This window comes from Patella vulgata, chromosome 2 (assembly GCF_932274485.2).
Source record: "Patella vulgata chromosome 2, xgPatVulg1.2, whole genome shotgun sequence".
NCBI classification, from domain to species: Eukaryota; Metazoa; Mollusca; class Gastropoda; family Patellidae; genus Patella; species Patella vulgata.
In genome coordinates this window covers 43,969,475-43,988,066 of record NC_065880.2, presented here as the reverse complement: position 1 = coordinate 43,988,066, position 18,592 = coordinate 43,969,475, and the positions used below count along the sequence as shown (strand labels likewise).

Genomic DNA, 18,592 nt, shown 5'->3' with positions numbered 1-18,592 from the left:
GAAAAGGAAATAACAAAGGGATATATTCGGGCGTTTTAAGAAATAACCAATTGCCACTTGGAAGTATTTCCAATAAATGGCTTCATATTTTATATTCGGCAATAATAACTAATATAATTATTGAAATATAACGGACATGGTCCATGACTATGTTCAATATAATACAGAAATTTACACAACAAAAAGTCTACATTATATAGATCAGTGGTAGAGTATCTGCATGGCAAACGACCGAAGCTAGTTTTACCTTCGTGTCGTGTGCAAAAAGAGTATTTCAAGAGCCACCTCCCTTTGAATATTATAGGGATTGCACAATAGTAAACAAAAGTATCAGGTTTGGCAATTTTCAATTGGAAATTAAATGATAAAAACCTATAGTGAACTAACTACGCCGAATTCTCAATAATTTAAATAATATTTAATCACCCACATCAATATTTAATTTCATTTGATTGACTTCGACCTTCTGAATATTAAATGATCACATTTTTTACGTACCGGTACTACTACTAGTACTAGTCTACGGAAACGGGCCGCAGTCTGGTCAAGTGTCGTGCTACTGCAGAAACGTGCTGGGGCCTCCGAAGGAACTGTCAGACGAAACGCAGGGCACTTGGTGGGGGTGGGCGTGTGGGCGGTGGAAGGTGTCAGCGCCTGCCAATCTTTGGTAGTTTGGTTCTGTGGCACATGCTAGAATCACTTAAATTTGTGGAGGGATCATGATTAAGTCATGAAAATTTGACAGCATGAAATCATGAAATGAAATGCAATGGATTACTCTTAAAGAAAGGAAATGAAATGAAATGGGGTTTAACGTCCTATTGTTTTGCTCCGAATTGGGCTAATGAAGACGGACATACGCCATACCATACAGTACGTGTGTTATGACTACTATGAGGGAAATTTTGAAATCTAGATTCCCGGAGATTTAATCTGAGACCCGATGCCTATCTTCAAGGAAATAAAGTCAATTGATACTCCAAACAAACTTATAATAAACTTCCAAAGTTTTGTGTACAAATTGTCCAAGTCAGCATTGCTCAAGATTTGCAGTAGAATAGGTAGAATCGGTGAACCTAGTCAATTCTCTTGACGACGGGCCATCTCATCCAATACACCAGTAAACCGCGTAGTGTCTCTCGTGTGTCCATATGAATGTGTCATCACGAATACTTCGGCCGTCAGCCAGTCGGTGTGGCAACGTGTGGCGGTGTATCTTGTTGGTGTTGAAACCTTGTCTATACCACACCACCCACTCGTCGTTTTCGCTTTGTCTAGAAACTCCACGAATTTATCCGGGGTTCTCAAAGAGGTGATGTAGTTTTTTTTAGAGTGGCAACTGCAGAAACCAAATCGATATCCTCGCGCTGCAGATATTCGGAGGCGCTGGTAGGGCCGTAACTAGCTCAAGAGAAACGAGGGGGCGGGAAGTGTTCTCAGGGGTGCTGTAAAATTGACGGACAGTGTATATCTATGGTCGACAATTTTTTCACAGGATGGGGGGGGGGGGAAGTTGCCCCTGCGCCCCCTAGTTACGGGTCTGTGTGCTGGAAAACCGTTTAACAGAGCAGACTGCTGCAGGTTGTCCACTCTCGCTGTCCATCGTATCTGAAAATGATCTCAACGCCGCACTCCCTTTGCTTGCAGAAGCCCCCATAGGGGCTTGTTGTAAACATCCAAACGTACACTTCCATCAAGGTGTAAACGGAACCAATAAGAGTAAACACATCTTTGACCTCGGGAAATGTTTCAGCACATTTCGAGAAAAAGATTTAAACAATGATCGAAGCAATGTAAATATTGTGAATTTATGACTGCAGCATCGCTTGGAATTTACTGTATACCCATGCCTTACCAGACATATCGCTCGCACCGTCAAAACACTTTCCAACCATATCACAGAGTGGGAGATCGAGTTGAGTCAGTTTCCGAATCTGGACATCAGCTAATGATCTCCATGTGAGGCTGACAACATGTTATAAAGAAACAATTCGCTCCCGAATTTTGTAGTTATACATGTATACATAACGAAATATTATCGAAATGTATGCATTTTTGTGAGTGATCTGTGAGTGAGGTGCAGGAATAGTGATTCAAACCTGTTTTGTTTTCTCGTCATGTTACGTATTCTTCGCCGCGATTTAGGGGCGGTGAGCAATGAAACAAGAGTTAACCAGTCTGCCCTGACAATTTTAATTTGGGGCTAAATGCCAAGTTGTGATTATAAATGACTGCAAACTGCGAACTTTTAAAATCGAAACCGAAATCAGAGAAAATTGGATACCAGCCAAAAGCAGTCGATTAGCAGCAGCGCCAACTGGTTTCCAGTCCCACCGAGACAGAGATCCAACTACCAATGTATACATTGGGCGCGTTTTTTTTTCGTATCGCTGGATCTGTTTGGAACATGGAATGGACAGCAAAAAAAAAAAAAAAAAAAAACCAGAACAAAAAGGTTGTCGTTAGGGCAATTTGAATATGATGACATTGAGGCGGGCATTTCCCTGATAGATACAAAATAATAAACATCGGCCAGGTAGAATAATAGATTACCATGACAATGGATTATCAGCTAAAATGCAACAAAAGAGTTTTTATACGCCCACATTTTCATGTGGACGTATATTGTCGTCGCCCCTGTCCGTCCACAATTTGTTTGTGGACACTCTACAGGTCACAATTCTTATCCGATTTTGACGAAACTTGAAATATAGGTTTATCTCCAAAAGATCTTGACTGCTTTCTATATTGGCATGTATCGGATCGAAACTTCATGGATTATGGCCCCTGTTTGTACGAAAAATCACGTTTTTAGCTTGTGGACACTATAGAGGTCACAATTTTTATCCGATTTTGTTGAAACTTGAAATGTAAGTTGATAACCCAAAGATCTCGGTTTCTTTCGATATTCGCGCATATCGGACCGTAACTTCCTGAATTATGACCCCTGATTGTACGAAAAATCGCGTTTTTAGATTGTGGACCCTATAGAGGTCATAATTTTTATCCGATTTAAAAAACCGTATTATTATATCACCGTTACACCCTAAGGACGGCTGAGTTCGAATTTCGTGAAAATCGGCCCAAAATTGACAGACAAAATGGCCGCCGTTCGTTCTCAAATAGCGTAAAAAATACGGTATATCAAGGTTGTGGACCCTATAGAGGTCACAATTTTTATCCGATTTTGTTGAAACTTGAAATGTAAGTTTATAACCCAAAGATCCCGGTTCCTTTCGATATTCGCGCATATCGGACCATAACTTCCTGAATTATGACCCCTGATTGTACGAAAAATCGCGTTTTTAGCTTGTGGACCCTATAGAGGTCATAATTTTTATCCGTTTTAAAAAAAAAACGTATTATTATATCACCATTACACCCTAAGGACGGCTGAGTTCGAATTTCGTGAAAATCGGTCCAAAATTGACAGACAAAATGGCCGCCCTTCGCTCTCAAATAGCGTAAAAATATGGTATATCAAGGTTGTTGACCCTAAGGAGGTCACAGTTTTGATCCGATTTGGTTGAAACAAAAATTGAAATGTAAGTTTATAACCCAAAGATATCGGTTCCTTTCGATATTCACGCATATCGGACCGTAACTTCCTGAATTATGGCCCCTGGTTGTACGAAAAATCGCGTTTTTAGCTTGTGGACCCTATAGAGGTCATAGTTTTTATCTGATTTAAAAAAAAACCCGTATTATTACCGTTACACCCTAAGGACGGCTGAGTTCGAATTTCGTGTATATCGGCCCAAAATTGACAGACAAAATGGCCGCCGTTCGTTCTCAAATAGCGTAAAAATATGGTATATCAAGGTTGTGGACACTATAGAGGTCACAATTTTTATCCGATTTTGTTGAAACTTGAAATGTAAGTTTATAACGCAAATATCTCAGTTAATTTCGATATTCGCGTATATCGGACCGTAACTTCCTGAATTATGGCCCATGATTATACGAAAAATAGCGTTTTTAGCTTGTGGACCCTATAGAGGTCATAATTTTTATCTGATTTAAAAAAAACCGTATTATTATATCACCCTAAGGATGGCTGAGTTCGAATTTCGTGTTAATCGGCCCAAAATTGACAGACCAAATGGCCGCTGTTCGTTCTCAAATAGCGTAAAATATGGTATATCAAGGTTGTGGACCCTATAGAAGTCACAATTTTTATCCGATTTTGTTGAAACTTGAAATGTAAGTTTATAACACAAAGATCTCGGTTCCTTTCGATATTTGCACATATCGAATTGTAATTTCCTGAATTATGGCCCCTGATTGTAGGAAAAATCACTTTCTTTTTAGCTTGTTCTCTATCCATCTCTCGAAAATGTGGGCGTATCCTGCCTGGCAGCCGCTGGTTGAATATATATGACATTTCTTACTTCGTTTTCCGCGAATAATTTGTCAAGAATCTAATACTAATTTATAGAAGTAATGAGATGAAATAAATGTCAATAGATCAGTTATGTAACCTGTCTGTATAATATAATACGCAGATATCAGGGTTTCACATAAACCTTGCATATATGAATCTGAATTAGAAAAATTAAGAAATGAAATGAGGTTTAACGTCCTATACTTTCTGCACCAACTGGGCTAATAAAGACGGACATTTTGCCTGTACAGCGGCGCTACGGCTTACTCCTATTTCGATTTCCAATTACTGTCGATGTTTTTTTCCTTGCAGGCTAATGTGTAAACGGTTCCTTTTTTTTTCGTGCAACGCGAACGACTATAAGTTGTCTCTTTCCAAACCCTCGGTATTGGTACACCACTAACAAGGGAGACAAATTAAGCATTCAAGTCTGGTAATAAATGGTCAATGAAATTTTATTCCATGTTCCTCCTCTTGATCGTATCGTAAACTGAACTTTATAAAAAGGAAACAAAGAGAATAATATCTAATTTAGCACAAGTTTAGAAGCTTCCAGAGCAGGATTTATCTGTGCGCGTAGTTATGTGCCAGATTTATCAATATTCATAATATATTAAATCTAAACTTATAATCAATAATTATTAGAAAAGGTGAATTTAGTATCCATATTCATACGTTGGCAAAATTTACAAAGTGGGCTCTGATATTTGAAAGTAGAAAACGTAACATTATTACTACTAGTTAAACATACATCATGCAAGAGCTAAATCTGATTATTGCAAGTCTTTATTTAGGCTTCAGATGTCATAGAAATTATAAATTAGATCTTTATTTACACAACAAGCACAAACTCAACTCTGTAGACCCACGGATGGCTTGGATTCAGCTTGGATTTAAACGGGATTTCGTTGACTGATTTAATTTTAAATGGCTTATGGCTTCGTGAGCTGAGATTAACCGTTACGTTGACGTCATACTCCCGGATCGAGGCTAAATGATAGAGTGTACGAAGCGAGGACGCTGTTGAGCGATGCCCTAACAAATGACATCTAAACTATTTAAAGTAGCTAAGTCCGTAACTCAATATCATCCAAAATCTTCGACATTGAAAACACGAATTTTTTTGTAATTTAAATCAGCATTGGTGTTGTGATCTTACCTGGAAAAGATGGGCTTCTGATATCCAATATTTAAGACAAAATAAACATTTTACCATTGATACACGAATCGTGTACCATAATGCGTTTCAGCACCATTTGTAACAAGGTGCTCAAAGAATGAGGCTAGACATGTTCCACAAGTCATGTCAAACGGTGATATCATATTCTTATTTGGAGAGCATGCGCAATAAATAATATCGGTGTTGACAGGAATAACCAGACTCTAGAAACTGACTTGCGGTTGAGACTTCTGGCGTATTTCGCCGAACATAACTGATGACAATTCACAGTAAAACGGACACGATTGAATGTAAAACAGTTTATATAAATTCATATTACATTAGTATATGTGTTGCGACTCATTTGTGCCAATTTCTAGGTCCACAATATTAGCGATTTAGCTCCTTTAAAGTGCAATAAACTAAACACAGATAATGACAAATTATACAATTCCTGGAGACCGTGTGATGACTAATACAGACGGACAGGTCTTCTGTCTTAATAATATCAATAAAATTATTTTTATTTCCCCAATAGGCACGACGCCACTGGTGTATACCTATAGATTTATCATAATTGTATTATAATATTATGTCCTATATTCAATTGATTTAATGCATGCCCAAAATACAAGTAAGAATGAAAATTTACCCTCTCACTTATTTTGTCCAATTGTTATAAAAATCCAAAAAGGTAAAACACAAATTCGGATGCAGACAAAAGACAGCTGAGATTATGTAGGTGGAGTTAACGCCTATCAATCAAACGATCGGCCATACTGTCTTAACTATGCTGTAAAACTTGCTATATTGAGGAATGTGTGTCGATATGAAAGTAATATATGTGGAGATATTCTTTTCTCCAGTCGCTCTTATTGTTTCAGTAGTTAGTCCCCTGACTTTTCAATCTATATGTTAATAACCGTTAGCATAGATAACTCTTTTTCAAGAAGTTTGATATCAATTCATTAATTTAAACGAGATTATCTAAAAATTCAATTTCGTTACAATTAATTTCATTAGTGAAATGACTTATCACTTAGTTTTATTTTGTGAAGCATTAATGGCCAGTCAGATGACGAACTCGACCGATATTCATAGTTCCGCGACCTGAAGTTCCGGAGTAACGCCCCCCTTTCCGAAAAGCTTGTATATAAGACCACAGTTTAGTTTTTCTCCACAGTCTTAGTACAAATAAAGCCCAAACTTCGTAATATATTAGCTTGTTGGAAACAAATGAAAGTTCCCTTTAATACGAGTACCTGAATGCAAACCCCGAAAAGTCATTATCGGAATATCAGCTCTCTCTTGTTCGTTTATTCAAGGAATCATGAAACACGAGACACTCCATGGCTCTCACAGTGAGCAATTTTAAACTATAATGATGTATTCGGCATAACTCTATCGCAATTCCGAAAGTAAAGTAATTCATTAATTTCAGAAAGTTGCTGGGAAGAGGTCAGAAAGTATCACGAACATGATTAATTTAATCAAAAGGGTAATTAGTCTAAAAGATAACTGTAGATATCAAATGTCATCATAATTACCTTCAATAAACATGACCACACAATTTAGAAATCCATTTTGGAATTTCTTATGTCACGAAAAACAAAATCACTTTCTGGGTTCTTAAAGGAGCTAAACTCAGTATTTTAAATTATATTCGAAATTAAAAACATGAATTAGAATTCAATATTGACCGATTTCAATCAATGTTGATGTTGTTATCTTAACGTGAAAATTGGGATCACAATATCGAATAATATTATTAAGACAAAATGGTTTCGGACGCCATTTGCAATGGACAAAGAAAAACACACCCCACAAGAAAACTTGTAAGTTATTATGGCTGATTCCCAAACGACAAAATAATATTTTTGAAAATCGTGTAGAACGGACTTGGCAGGCGTAAATGACTGCCGTAGAGTGAACATTTGGGATCCCAATATCGAATATTAAGACAAAAAGAAAATTTCAAATTCAGTACACGAGTCGTGTACTCTATGGTTTCGGACGCCATTTGCAATGGACAAAGAAAAACACATCCCACAAGAAAACATGTAAGTAATTATGGCTGATTCCCAAAAGACAAAGTAATATTTTTAAAAATGTTGTAGAATAGACTTTGCAGGCATAAATGACTGCCGTAGAATGGAACTGTTCACGTATATCACCGAACGTAAATGAAATGAGTTTTAACGTCCTACTGTTCTGCTCTGAACTGGGTTAATGAAGACGGGCATATACCATACAGTGTGCTATGATGGAAATTTTGCCCGGACAGCGGCACTACAGCCTACTCTTATATCGAATTCCAACAGCCAAGGGATCTTTTACGTGCACGCCAATGTGTACATGGGACCTCGGTTTTCCGTCCCATCCGTTCTGCATCACTGACAAGGGGGACCACGCCGGAAAATTGGGATGAACTTTCTCGGCCAATGCAGGGATTAAACACCCGACCTCCAGGCTAGCAAGCCAGCGTCTTACCAACTTAGCCACCGTGACCCCCAACACCGAACGTAATTGATAATAAATCTTTTAAGAATTGAAATATAAGTCACTTTATTACATTAATTTGTGCTTTCAGATCATTTAATCTATTTTAAGGTTCCAAACAATAGAGCCTTATGCTCTTTAATATTTAGAGATTTTAAGTTGGTAAAATATAACCCAGAGATTCATTTTGGATTTTTTTTTTATGTCACGGCAAACAAAATATCTATTTGAGCTTATAATATTTGTAAGTCTTCCCCATACATGCACACATGCAGCCCCCACCCCACCCCCCTACAAATCAAAATAGTTGTCCAAGGGCATTATATACACTTATTTAGAGATGGATAGTCCTATAAATGTATGTTTTATTAATATATAACATATGATCAATGTCAACATAATCACATTTCCCTCCAGTTGTAGACATTGGAACCCCCATATTTCGAAAACGCCCCCTCAAACGCCTGATCACCACACATATTCAGAATCTACGCAAAAAACTGGTCTAGAAAAACTTGGTCTCATAAATTCACAGCTCTGGTGGCGATTCGCCCCCCCCCCACCCTTCAGCCACCGGACTATTTAGACACCGTATCCGAACCACCGACAAGGGAAAATCTCGATGAACTTTCTCGGCCAACACCGGGAGCGAACTTCAGGCTAACGAGCTTTTAAATGAAGACAAATTGTTATCACATAAAACAAAGTAACATAATACACCACGTCGAAATCGACAATTTATTTTTGGACTTAACTAAAAGAGGTGTAACCATTTTAGATAAACATGATGAAGGTGATTGGGAATTCTTGAGCAATATTTACATGTACCGTCGGAGATGAAAAGTCTGTGGCGAGAAACTGGCCTGTCGACGACAAATAAATCTTGGTGTGTACAGGCCTTAAGTTTACAATTAATTGAGTCAGATAGGATTACAACAACTAATCTCATTGCTATTCCAAAGATAACTACCACTGATTCAATCAAATTTTATTTAACATTAGACTGTTAACAACTTGGTATGGTTTTAATTCAAAGATGTCTTTGAAAACGTGTTTGATTTTTCTTCTTCCATTTGTTTCGTATGCCCAAATTCAAGATACGAGCTACTTGTCGGTAGATATTCGTGTAGACAGATTTAGCATTGAGATCGAAAATACTCTGTCAGAACTCATGAAAGAAATTGAAATTGAGAAACAAGAAGTTGAAAAATTAGTTCAAGAATACCAACCTGTCTGTGGTGACAATAAAACGGACGTGGATGAATATGATATTTCTAATGATGTTTGGAACTTAAACCAGATAGCCAGCAGGTGTCATGAAAGAGTAGATCGACTAAGAAAACAAATGAGAGGAACGGGTCTTTCCTTTCGGGCTGACGTAAGTTAGATTCTGTCATATTTTTTCCCTTTGGCTAAAACCAAAGTAAAAATTGAAAGGCATGCTCATGTAGTTATGTTCTAGAAACCAAAGGTTTTTTAGACTACGCCCAAAAACAGAAAATCGGTTCTTGTAGGATGTGAAAACAGTGCCAATGAAATGTCCATACCAATAAAATCACCCGTCTCAGACTCAAAAAGCAAAACGCACAAGGACGCGCCACGATCTTAATTTTTAATGTCGGCTATCTTCACGTAATAAGAGTTCAAATCTTTAAAAGAGATTTCTTGTCATGAATTAGCATGAGCTTTATGTTGCTGATCTTCTAATGCTGAGTGGGCCGATTTTTTGATATCCGGTATACCATGTTTGTTTAAACATAGTTTATTGTACTATAGAACATAAATAAAGTACAAAAGGATTGGGACAAAAGTTACGAAAACTTACCGATGCCCTCTCCACATACATTGTAATTGACAGTTATGATAGAACAATTGAAAAGAACATACAAAAACGGAGGATATAGATGTTATAATAGATAGTTAAAAATCCCATTATAAAGAAATTCTTAGATATTTGGTTTATGAAAGTAAATTTTCCGACATGCTCAAAGAATCTCACTGGGGGATTTAGTATCTTCTTTTGAAATTTAATATGAGTAATCACCCTTGCGAATAAAAATCGAAATCGAAAGTTTGAAGGGGAAACTCACAAAGTAGTAGTATTACGTACACAAAAATAAACAACAACAACAATCAACACATTTTTACAGTTGTGCAAATAGAAAAACAAAACAAAAATGAAACTACACTACGCATACTTATAAATTGAACCTTTTAGTTGATTTAATATATTTTTGTACTTGATTAAATATATAAATGTTAATGTCAGTATTTAAACTAGAATCACCCCAAAGAAGTATATTTAATAGAAATGGCGGTACCATCCAAACAAGTGTATATCGGAAGCCCACACACACCGATCAATACATACATTATCAATCTAACCATCCCATCAAAGTCAAAGCAGCTATCATTTCAACCCTCACCCACAGAGCCAAGAAAATCTGCAATCCTGAACTCCTCAATAAAGAACTAGAACATATAAAACACACATTCTGCAACCTCAACCAATATCCTGAACAGTTAGTCAAGAAAGTCATCAACACCGCTACCAGCAATGAACCTAAACTAGCTAAGACTAAACAAGATTCACAAATTCGCATCTCTATACCATTCCACAACAAGCTATCCTACCAAATCCGGAGGCTCCTTAAGCCAGCGGGAATAGACACCAGCTTCTACACTGGTTCTACAATAAAAGATATCCTCAGCGCAAATGGTAAATGCCGACCAACAATACCTCTGCAACCAAAGGGAAGTGTTTACCAGATTACCTGCTCCTGCAAGAAATTTTACATAGGTGAAAGTAAGCGTCCATTAGATATCCGTCTCAAAGAGCACCAGTCTAAAGGCACCACCAATGAATCAGCTGTATCAGAACACCTGAAAAACAACCCCCGCCACAGAGTGAACTGGTCAGCTGTAAATACCCTTAATATCAACATCAATCAAAAGAAAACTAGAAAATTAATGGAGGGAGTACAAATAAAGAGACATCAACCAGAACTTAACAGAGACAGTGGTTTATATATCCCCAGAGCCTATGATGAATTAATTAAAACAGACTAAATTAATAATTAACATAGACTTTACTTTCACATAAATTCTTAGTATCTTTTACTCAGTTTAGCAGTTTAGTTTAATGTATTGTTACATTATATGCAGCACATAATTATTATAGTACTTATAATTTATAAAAACAAACAATAAGATATTCATTAATTTTTTTCTGTAACCTATAAACACATAAATATCAGCATACAGTTTCACGGTTAGTATTATAATTACTAGAGTTAATAAAATGGCCTCGCCTTTTATCTATTGTTATGGTAATTAAAATACATCAAGGCAATAACCTTATATTAATAAGTGGTTTCTACCTAGTGTACATTACAATTAAATGCTTTTGTTAATCTATATGGTTTCATTATAAGAACAAGGGTCACTGTTTTCCCAATTATGTTTTCATTGAATGTTGTGATTGTACATAGTATATATATCTCATTCCTTCTATCTGTATCAGTATTGTGCTTGAAAACGACAAGAGAATCATTGTTGAAACGTAGCTTTAATAGAAATATAGTAATTGTTATCCATATAACTTTGTGTTTATTTTTTAAAGTATATTTAAGGTTATGGTGGTGAAGCTACGTATAGAATTGAAAAGTTCATTTCTTTCAATATCAAACAAATTACATTCCAAAAGATAGTGCTTTGCGTTTTCGGATGACGCGCCACAAGAACATTCAGGATTTTCAATTAAATTTATCCGAAAAAGATCTGAGTTGAGGGAACTGCACCCATGACGAAGTTTTGTGTGTAAAATACACAACTTTCTATTACCACTCGCATAATAATTTGGAGCCTTTATTATCTCGAATCTCTCAGACAATTTTATTTTGAAAGTTTTGATATTTTCTATTTTCTTTGTTGATGAATCCAATAAGTTCCAGTCTCGAATTGTTGACGGAAAGAACGAATTTTTATATAATGATGTTCTACAGAAGGGTGGGGAAATATGATCACTATTTCTTAAATTATATCTAAGTGTGTTTCTTTCAAAGGCATGGATAATATCTAGTAAGTATTGGGGTGCGTTATTGTTTAAGATTTTATTAACTATACATGGAATGCAGACACATTAACACCATTTTTTCTATATATGGAAACATTTTAAGATAAATAGAACCACGCAGCGTGAGTTGAATCAGTCTGAAGAGTAAAATATGAACGAAACTAGTCACAATTTATCTCTTATAAATGTATAGAACTATGATAAAATATGTGTTAGAAATAAACTCCCTTCAGCTGTGAAGAGTGACTGGTTAATTACGCCTTCGAATGCGATCATTATCAGGGTGTAACGTTGATATATATTATTTGAACGTTTTTTTTTATTTTAAAATCGGATAAAAAATTGTGACCTCTAAAGGGGGGGGGGGGGCAAAAGCTAAAACAGCGGTTTCTTTTGGGTACAATCAGGGGGCATAATTCAGGAACTTACGGTCCGATATGCGCGAATATCGAAAGTAATCGAAATATTTGGGACATAAACATATGTTTAAGGTTTCATCAAAATCGGATCAAAATAATAATTGTGACCTATAAAGGGTCCACAACCTTGATATTACACATTTGCGTACATGGAGCGGCCATTTTGTCCGGTAGTTTCGGTCCGATTTTCACGAAATTTGAAATCAATCATCATTATGGTGTAACGGTGATATATTATTATTTGAACTTTTTTTTTAATCGGATAAAAATTGTGACCTCTAGGGGACCACAAGCTAAAACTGCGATTTTTGGTACAGTCAGAGGCAATAATCCAGGATGTTGCGGTCCGATATGCGCGAATATCGAAAGGAACCGAGATCTTTGGGTTATAAACATACATTTCAAGTTCCATCTAAATCAATTGTGACCTCTGGAGTGTCCACAAGCTAAAAACGTGATTTTTCGTACAATCAGGGGCCATAATCCATGAAATTTCGGTCCGATACATGCCAATATCGAAAAGAACCGAGAACCTTTGGAGATAAACCTCTATTTTAAGTTTCGTCAAATTCGTTCACATGTCCACATGAAAATGTGGGTGTATAAAATCGGTGGTGTTATCAAAAATCGTTTAGGACGTTAATTCAGCATCAAAACCGCTATAAATTTCCGCTCAGTTAAACAGGTTTCTTTTAGCGTTGATGGATATTAAAGTTAAAATGACGCGTCACCGTTAAAGTGGTTTGTACTTTGAAAAAATTGGCGTTATAGAAACCGTTACTATATTTATTGAAAATAAGAGCCTTGTACGTCTACGCAAATTTCTCTGTATCAATATTGAGTAATATTCGCCTGTAATATTTAATTTTTATTTTCAGGACAAAGCTCGAATAGAGTCTGACTTAAATGAAATTAAAAACGCTTATGATGAGATTAAAGGTGATGTGTCTAAAACAGAAGAAAATGGTATTGATGAAGAAATAGAAATAATTAGACAACATCAGTTTTATTTTACCCACATGGATGAAAATAATCTCAAATATATATTGACAAAGTCACCATGGAAACCAGTTCTAACTCGTCTAAGTATGGTTAATTGTAAAATAATATTTATTTTTCCCATATTAAACATACCTTATGCAAGAGCTAAATCTGTCTATTGCAGGTCTTTCTTTAGGCCTGAAATGTTATCTAATTTCTATTAATTAGACATTAATTAACTTATCCAGACCATAATCAACTCTAGATGACATCGCTAGCCTGCGATCTTAAGTGGATTGTGAGCCGATTTACTGCATAACATTCCTTCTCGATTAAACGATTAAATGGATAATCGAGACTATGCTGTTTATTGTACTGACTTTAGTAATGATAACCGAGGCTAGGCAGAAATTTCATTCGCTTAGTTCTCGGTTCATAGTGGATGAATTTGAATGAAATATTCAGCAAATTGCCTTTACGTTATCTAGTTTTTAATTATTATAGCGAGAACTGCCAACTCGTTATCGAATCTCCCATAATGTAGCTTTAATAAAACGTTTTGATGCAATAAATTTAAGTATGTCAAAGGAAATGAAAATGCATTTATTTTTTGCTATTTAAAATCTGTTTTATGGCTCAAAATGTTCGTAATTTAATATTTACCCACTACTACCTTATGTATAGGTCTTCTTGGTAGATCGGATTAAGTGTCTGTCTATTCACCCACCACTACCTTATGTATAGGCCTTCATGGTAGATCGGATTAAGTGATTGTCTATTCATCCACCACTACCTTATGTATTGGTAGATCGGATTAAGTGTCTGTCTATTCACCCACCACTAACTTATGTATAGGTCTTCTTGGTAGATCGGTTTAAGTGTCTGTCTATTCACCCACCACTACCTTATGTATAGGTCTTCTTGGTAGATCGGTTTAAGTGTCTGTCTATTCACCCACCACTACCTTATGTATAGGTCTTCTTGGTAGATCGGATTAAGTGTCTGACTATTCACCCACCACTACCTTATGTATAGGTCTTCTTGGTAGATCGGATTAAGTGTCTGTCTATTCAACCATCACTACCTTATGTATAGGTCTTCTTGGTCGATCGGATTATGTGTCTGTCTATTCACCCACCACTACCGTGTGTGTGGGTCTTCTTGGTAGATCGCATTAAGTGTCTGTCTGAGACTGTGTGCTACAAATGTGAAATCATTGAAGATTTAATGACAGTGCATGGAAAATTATTAAATGAAATGAAATGGGGTTTAACGTCCTATTGTTCTGCTCCGAACTGGGCTAATGAAGACGGGCATACTCCATACAGTGTTTAATTAAACGAGATGGTACTCTTAAGAAATGCCTATTTGATAACAATGATAGGTGCTAGAATGAACTCTTACAAATCATCTGGGAGACTCTGATCAAAATAAAGCTTGAGTTCTTGATGTCACGGTCGAAATGACAGAACTAGCAATTTAGGACACACTATTGACAGAACTGATAGTATTAACGTGGTCAAAAACGCAATCTTAAACGTGGGCACCTAGATTTTTCTTAAAAAAGATGACCACGAGTGATAAAGAAAAGTACAATAAAATTTGTGCAACTCCACAAATGAGAAGTGATGTTTGGTATTTTAGAACAAGTACGCCCATCTAGCTATCTTGTACACGACACGGGTAAATTTAAGAAATACTGCAATTCGATTGGCTGACCAGTAAAATCAATTTGCATATATCCAATTTGCATATTGGTCAGCCAATCGAATTGCAGTATTTCTTAAAATTTCGATTGTATCTTAGTTTAAGTTTTCGTGAATAAGGGCCCTGCTCAAAGCAAATTAACTTTTATCATTGACGACCCTTTGACCTATTTGGAGATTCCGGTAAAAGACTTTATAGTTCTTCTTCACAAAAGAGATAGGTTATTTATCCAATTATAAAAGACCCAGCAGAATTTAAAGAAGAAAAGAGATAAATTCACGTGAAAAAATGTTGTAAGGCACTTCAAACGAGTCGTTAATTTCCTGTATCTAAGAAAAAGAATAATGTTATTATTAATCAATGACTAAATCAAATCTGACGTTTGTAATTATTCTTTATTGATTATCTATTATAAATTATTCCAATTTTCAATACGTTACTTTCGCTTTGGGGTAATAAACGTTGTCAATGTTATAGTTGTGTTTAAGGAGACAACGCACGCAGTCTAGATAAATTAGTAGCAAAGTGTAGAAAAAAACTGTACAAGAACAGTAGAGAAATCAAGCTTCGTGCAAAATTAGCAATACTGCAGTTTGATGAATTAAATATAGAACCTTCGATCGACAACTGTACTTTTAAAACTTCAAAGGCAATCGATATGTGTTTCCATGGTAGTGTCAAGAGCTTTAAAACGTTTAAGCATATTCTTCGTAGGATAAAGCACGAGACTGAGGTTATGTTGGGGGAAAGAAAGACTGAAGAAAATAACCCGAGAAAAAGAAAAACCGAGGCCGGGACTCCGAGTTTTTTTTGTCGAGGGTTTTTTCTAAAGTCTTTCTTTCCCAGCATAACCGAAATCGAGGACTTTATCCTCCATGTTTATCGTCTATGTTTACATGTACGTAAAATAAGAATATCCCAGAATTCCAGTAAGAAAAAAAAACCTTATATCATGTTTTCTTATGGAAAACCCCTTATATCATGTTTTCTTATGGAAAACCCCCAACCCTAGAAGAATAACCCGTTACAGTTTTAAAGAAAAACTTTCAGAAGTTAACCCCAAATTCCCCTGTATATATTTAAAGCTGTCCCCGACTTTCAGACCGCAAGTTATTCTGGGCAAAGAATATACCCCAAAGATCAAAGAGATTTACCGTTATAGGTTTATAAATACATATCAAATATGTCTTGAAGTCTTGACTTTGACCATAGAATTGTTTGTACAATTTTGAACGTTTATATTACAGTATTTATTATATTTGCCAAAAAGCGGTTATTTCACGTCCTTAACATTTAATTTAAAACTGGTTTCTTATGGGGTGGGAGGGCGAATGTCGGATGTTATCATAAGGTCTCTCTCTCTCTCTCTCTCTCTCTCTCTCTCTCTCTCTCTCGTTTCTTCTGCAGAAACTATTGTTTAAAAAAAACAAACAAGGGGTAATTACCACTAATGACCCTATTTAATTTTTTATAGGTAATTCAAAATTAAAGTTGAGGATATCCGGATGTCAAAACTGGATTACGAAGTGTTCTATTCAAGACATAGCGGCACTGGAGGATGAAACTTTTGTGGTAACCTATACGAATTCGACCTATGTTCGACGATTTCATTCTCGAGGGTTGCTTCTTTCTGAGTTTAAATTTCCATGGAAACTCGGTGGTATAGCAACCCTCAACCAAAGTCACATTATTGTTGGTGTCCCAGAAAAAAAGTCCTTGATGATACTCGAAGTTCGTGATGAAGGTTTCGTTGTAAAGAATCATATTTTGATGGATGCTAATTGCGGCAGTGACATAGATGTTACGGATAATGCGGTTATTATGATCTGCACTGATCCAAACACCATCAGAATATACAACCATAACTGGGAACCGGAATTTGTGTTAAAAGACGCCCCAAATACCTTATTGAAACAAATGCACCACCTGGAAGAAAACGGATATTTAGATCAAAATCGAACCACCCTAAAGTCTCCAAAAGGGGCTATTTGGGATGAGTATAGAGGAGTTTGGTATATGGTATCGACGGATACCAACAAAGTTGAGCTTGTTAGAAACAACGGACTTGTTAAAAGAAATCTATTTTACGTCGGCAAACCAACTTCCATTATCTTGCTGCAAAGGCGACGTGAATTGGTAATTGGCACTAAAAGGGGGTTTATTTACATTGCAAATAGTAATTGAATGGGAACAAACATAAAATATGTTTTATTGTATTCCAATAGGACCAAACAGTCTAATCATTTATCAAATGCTAAATGTTCAGTATATGCCTACAGAAGGCCAAATGAGACACATTAATGATTTGTGTTTCTACATTCCAGTCTGAACATAATTATATATTCTCTATACGAAAACAATGTTTCAAATGATTGTCGTCTCTACAATCTTATGTCAATATTTCATGTACAAAATCAACATTTTAAACATGAAATTGACCTTATTGTTCATTTTCGACGTTTAATCGGTAACATTTTTAATTATCAAGTATTGAAATTGAAAAACAATTTCTTAATTTCACAAGACAAAAAAAAAACCAGTATATAAGTTTTTTAAGGTATTAAACATTTTAATTGAATTTGAAGTCTTATGATTATATTTTCTACGTTTCAAAAAATTGTACAACTTTCATTCTTTATACAACTTTCATACAAACTGTAGTAGATTAGAAATAAAAGTAGACTTTCCATGAGCTGAAGTGGATCCTTGTGTTTACATTAACTAGCAATTATGAAACAGTAAATAAAACTCGAAATAATAACAATACTAATAACTTCAATAGTTTAACAAAATTGAAAAATTAGAAAAAAGACTTTTGCGTTTCTGTGTAAACAATCCTATTTGTTGCAATATTTTCGAGCGTATTTTCATAGTTAGGGTTAGATTTGATTAGATTGAATTTCACATTTGCGTGCACATAAAAGAATCTTTCACAGTTGAAATTCGACGAAGAAATGCCACGGTCCATTTTTAATGTGGTGTTGGGTGAAAATGTCGTATTGTCTGGTTAAAATATCGTGATGTCGGGTTGTCGTGGTGTCGGGTTAAAATGTCGTGATGTCGGGTTGTCGTCTTATGAAGGGCGACACGACGACATCATGGCATGATACCATAGACTTTCGTTATCCTCTGTGAAACAGATTGCGTTTGATATTATATGTAGAATATGTCTAGCCTCGTTCTTCGAGTCCTATGTTACAAATGGCGCTGAAACGCATTATGGTACACGATTCGTATACCAATGGTAAAGTGTTTATTTTGTCTTAAATATTGGATATCAGAAGCTCATCTTTTCCCACTAAGATCACAACATCAGTGTTAATTTAAATTGATAAATAATTCGTGTTTTTAATGTCGAAGACTTTGGA

The 18,592-nt window shown here is 35.8% G+C and overlaps 1 protein-coding gene across 1 annotated transcript; it reads left to right on the top strand.

Moving 5' to 3' along the window:
* The first annotated feature begins 9,010 nt into the window (after positions 1–9,010).
* Positions 9,011–17,916, top strand: LOC126810496 (uncharacterized). Its single transcript, XM_050535593.2, has 3 exons — positions 9,011–9,420; positions 13,415–13,622; positions 16,699–17,916. Exons 1-3 carry the CDS (start codon positions 9,079–9,081, stop codon positions 17,406–17,408), a joined length of 1,260 nt encoding a protein of 419 aa, XP_050391550.1. The 5' UTR covers positions 9,011–9,078; the 3' UTR covers positions 17,409–17,916.
* Positions 17,917–18,592: the final 676 nt, after the last annotated feature.

Bases quoted from the DNA above. Each gene is read 5' to 3' on its own strand.
- LOC126810496 (XM_050535593.2), top strand. From the start codon at position 9,079: ATGTCTTTGAAAACGTGTTTGATTTTTCTTCTTCCATTTGTTTCGTAT. The intron at 9,421-13,414 runs GTAAGTTAGATT...TTTTATTTTCAG, and splicing joins GTCTTTCCTTTCGGGCTGAC to GACAAAGCTCGAATAGAGTC. The intron at 13,623-16,698 runs GTATGGTTAATT...AATTTTTTATAG, and splicing joins ACCAGTTCTAACTCGTCTAA to GTAATTCAAAATTAAAGTTG.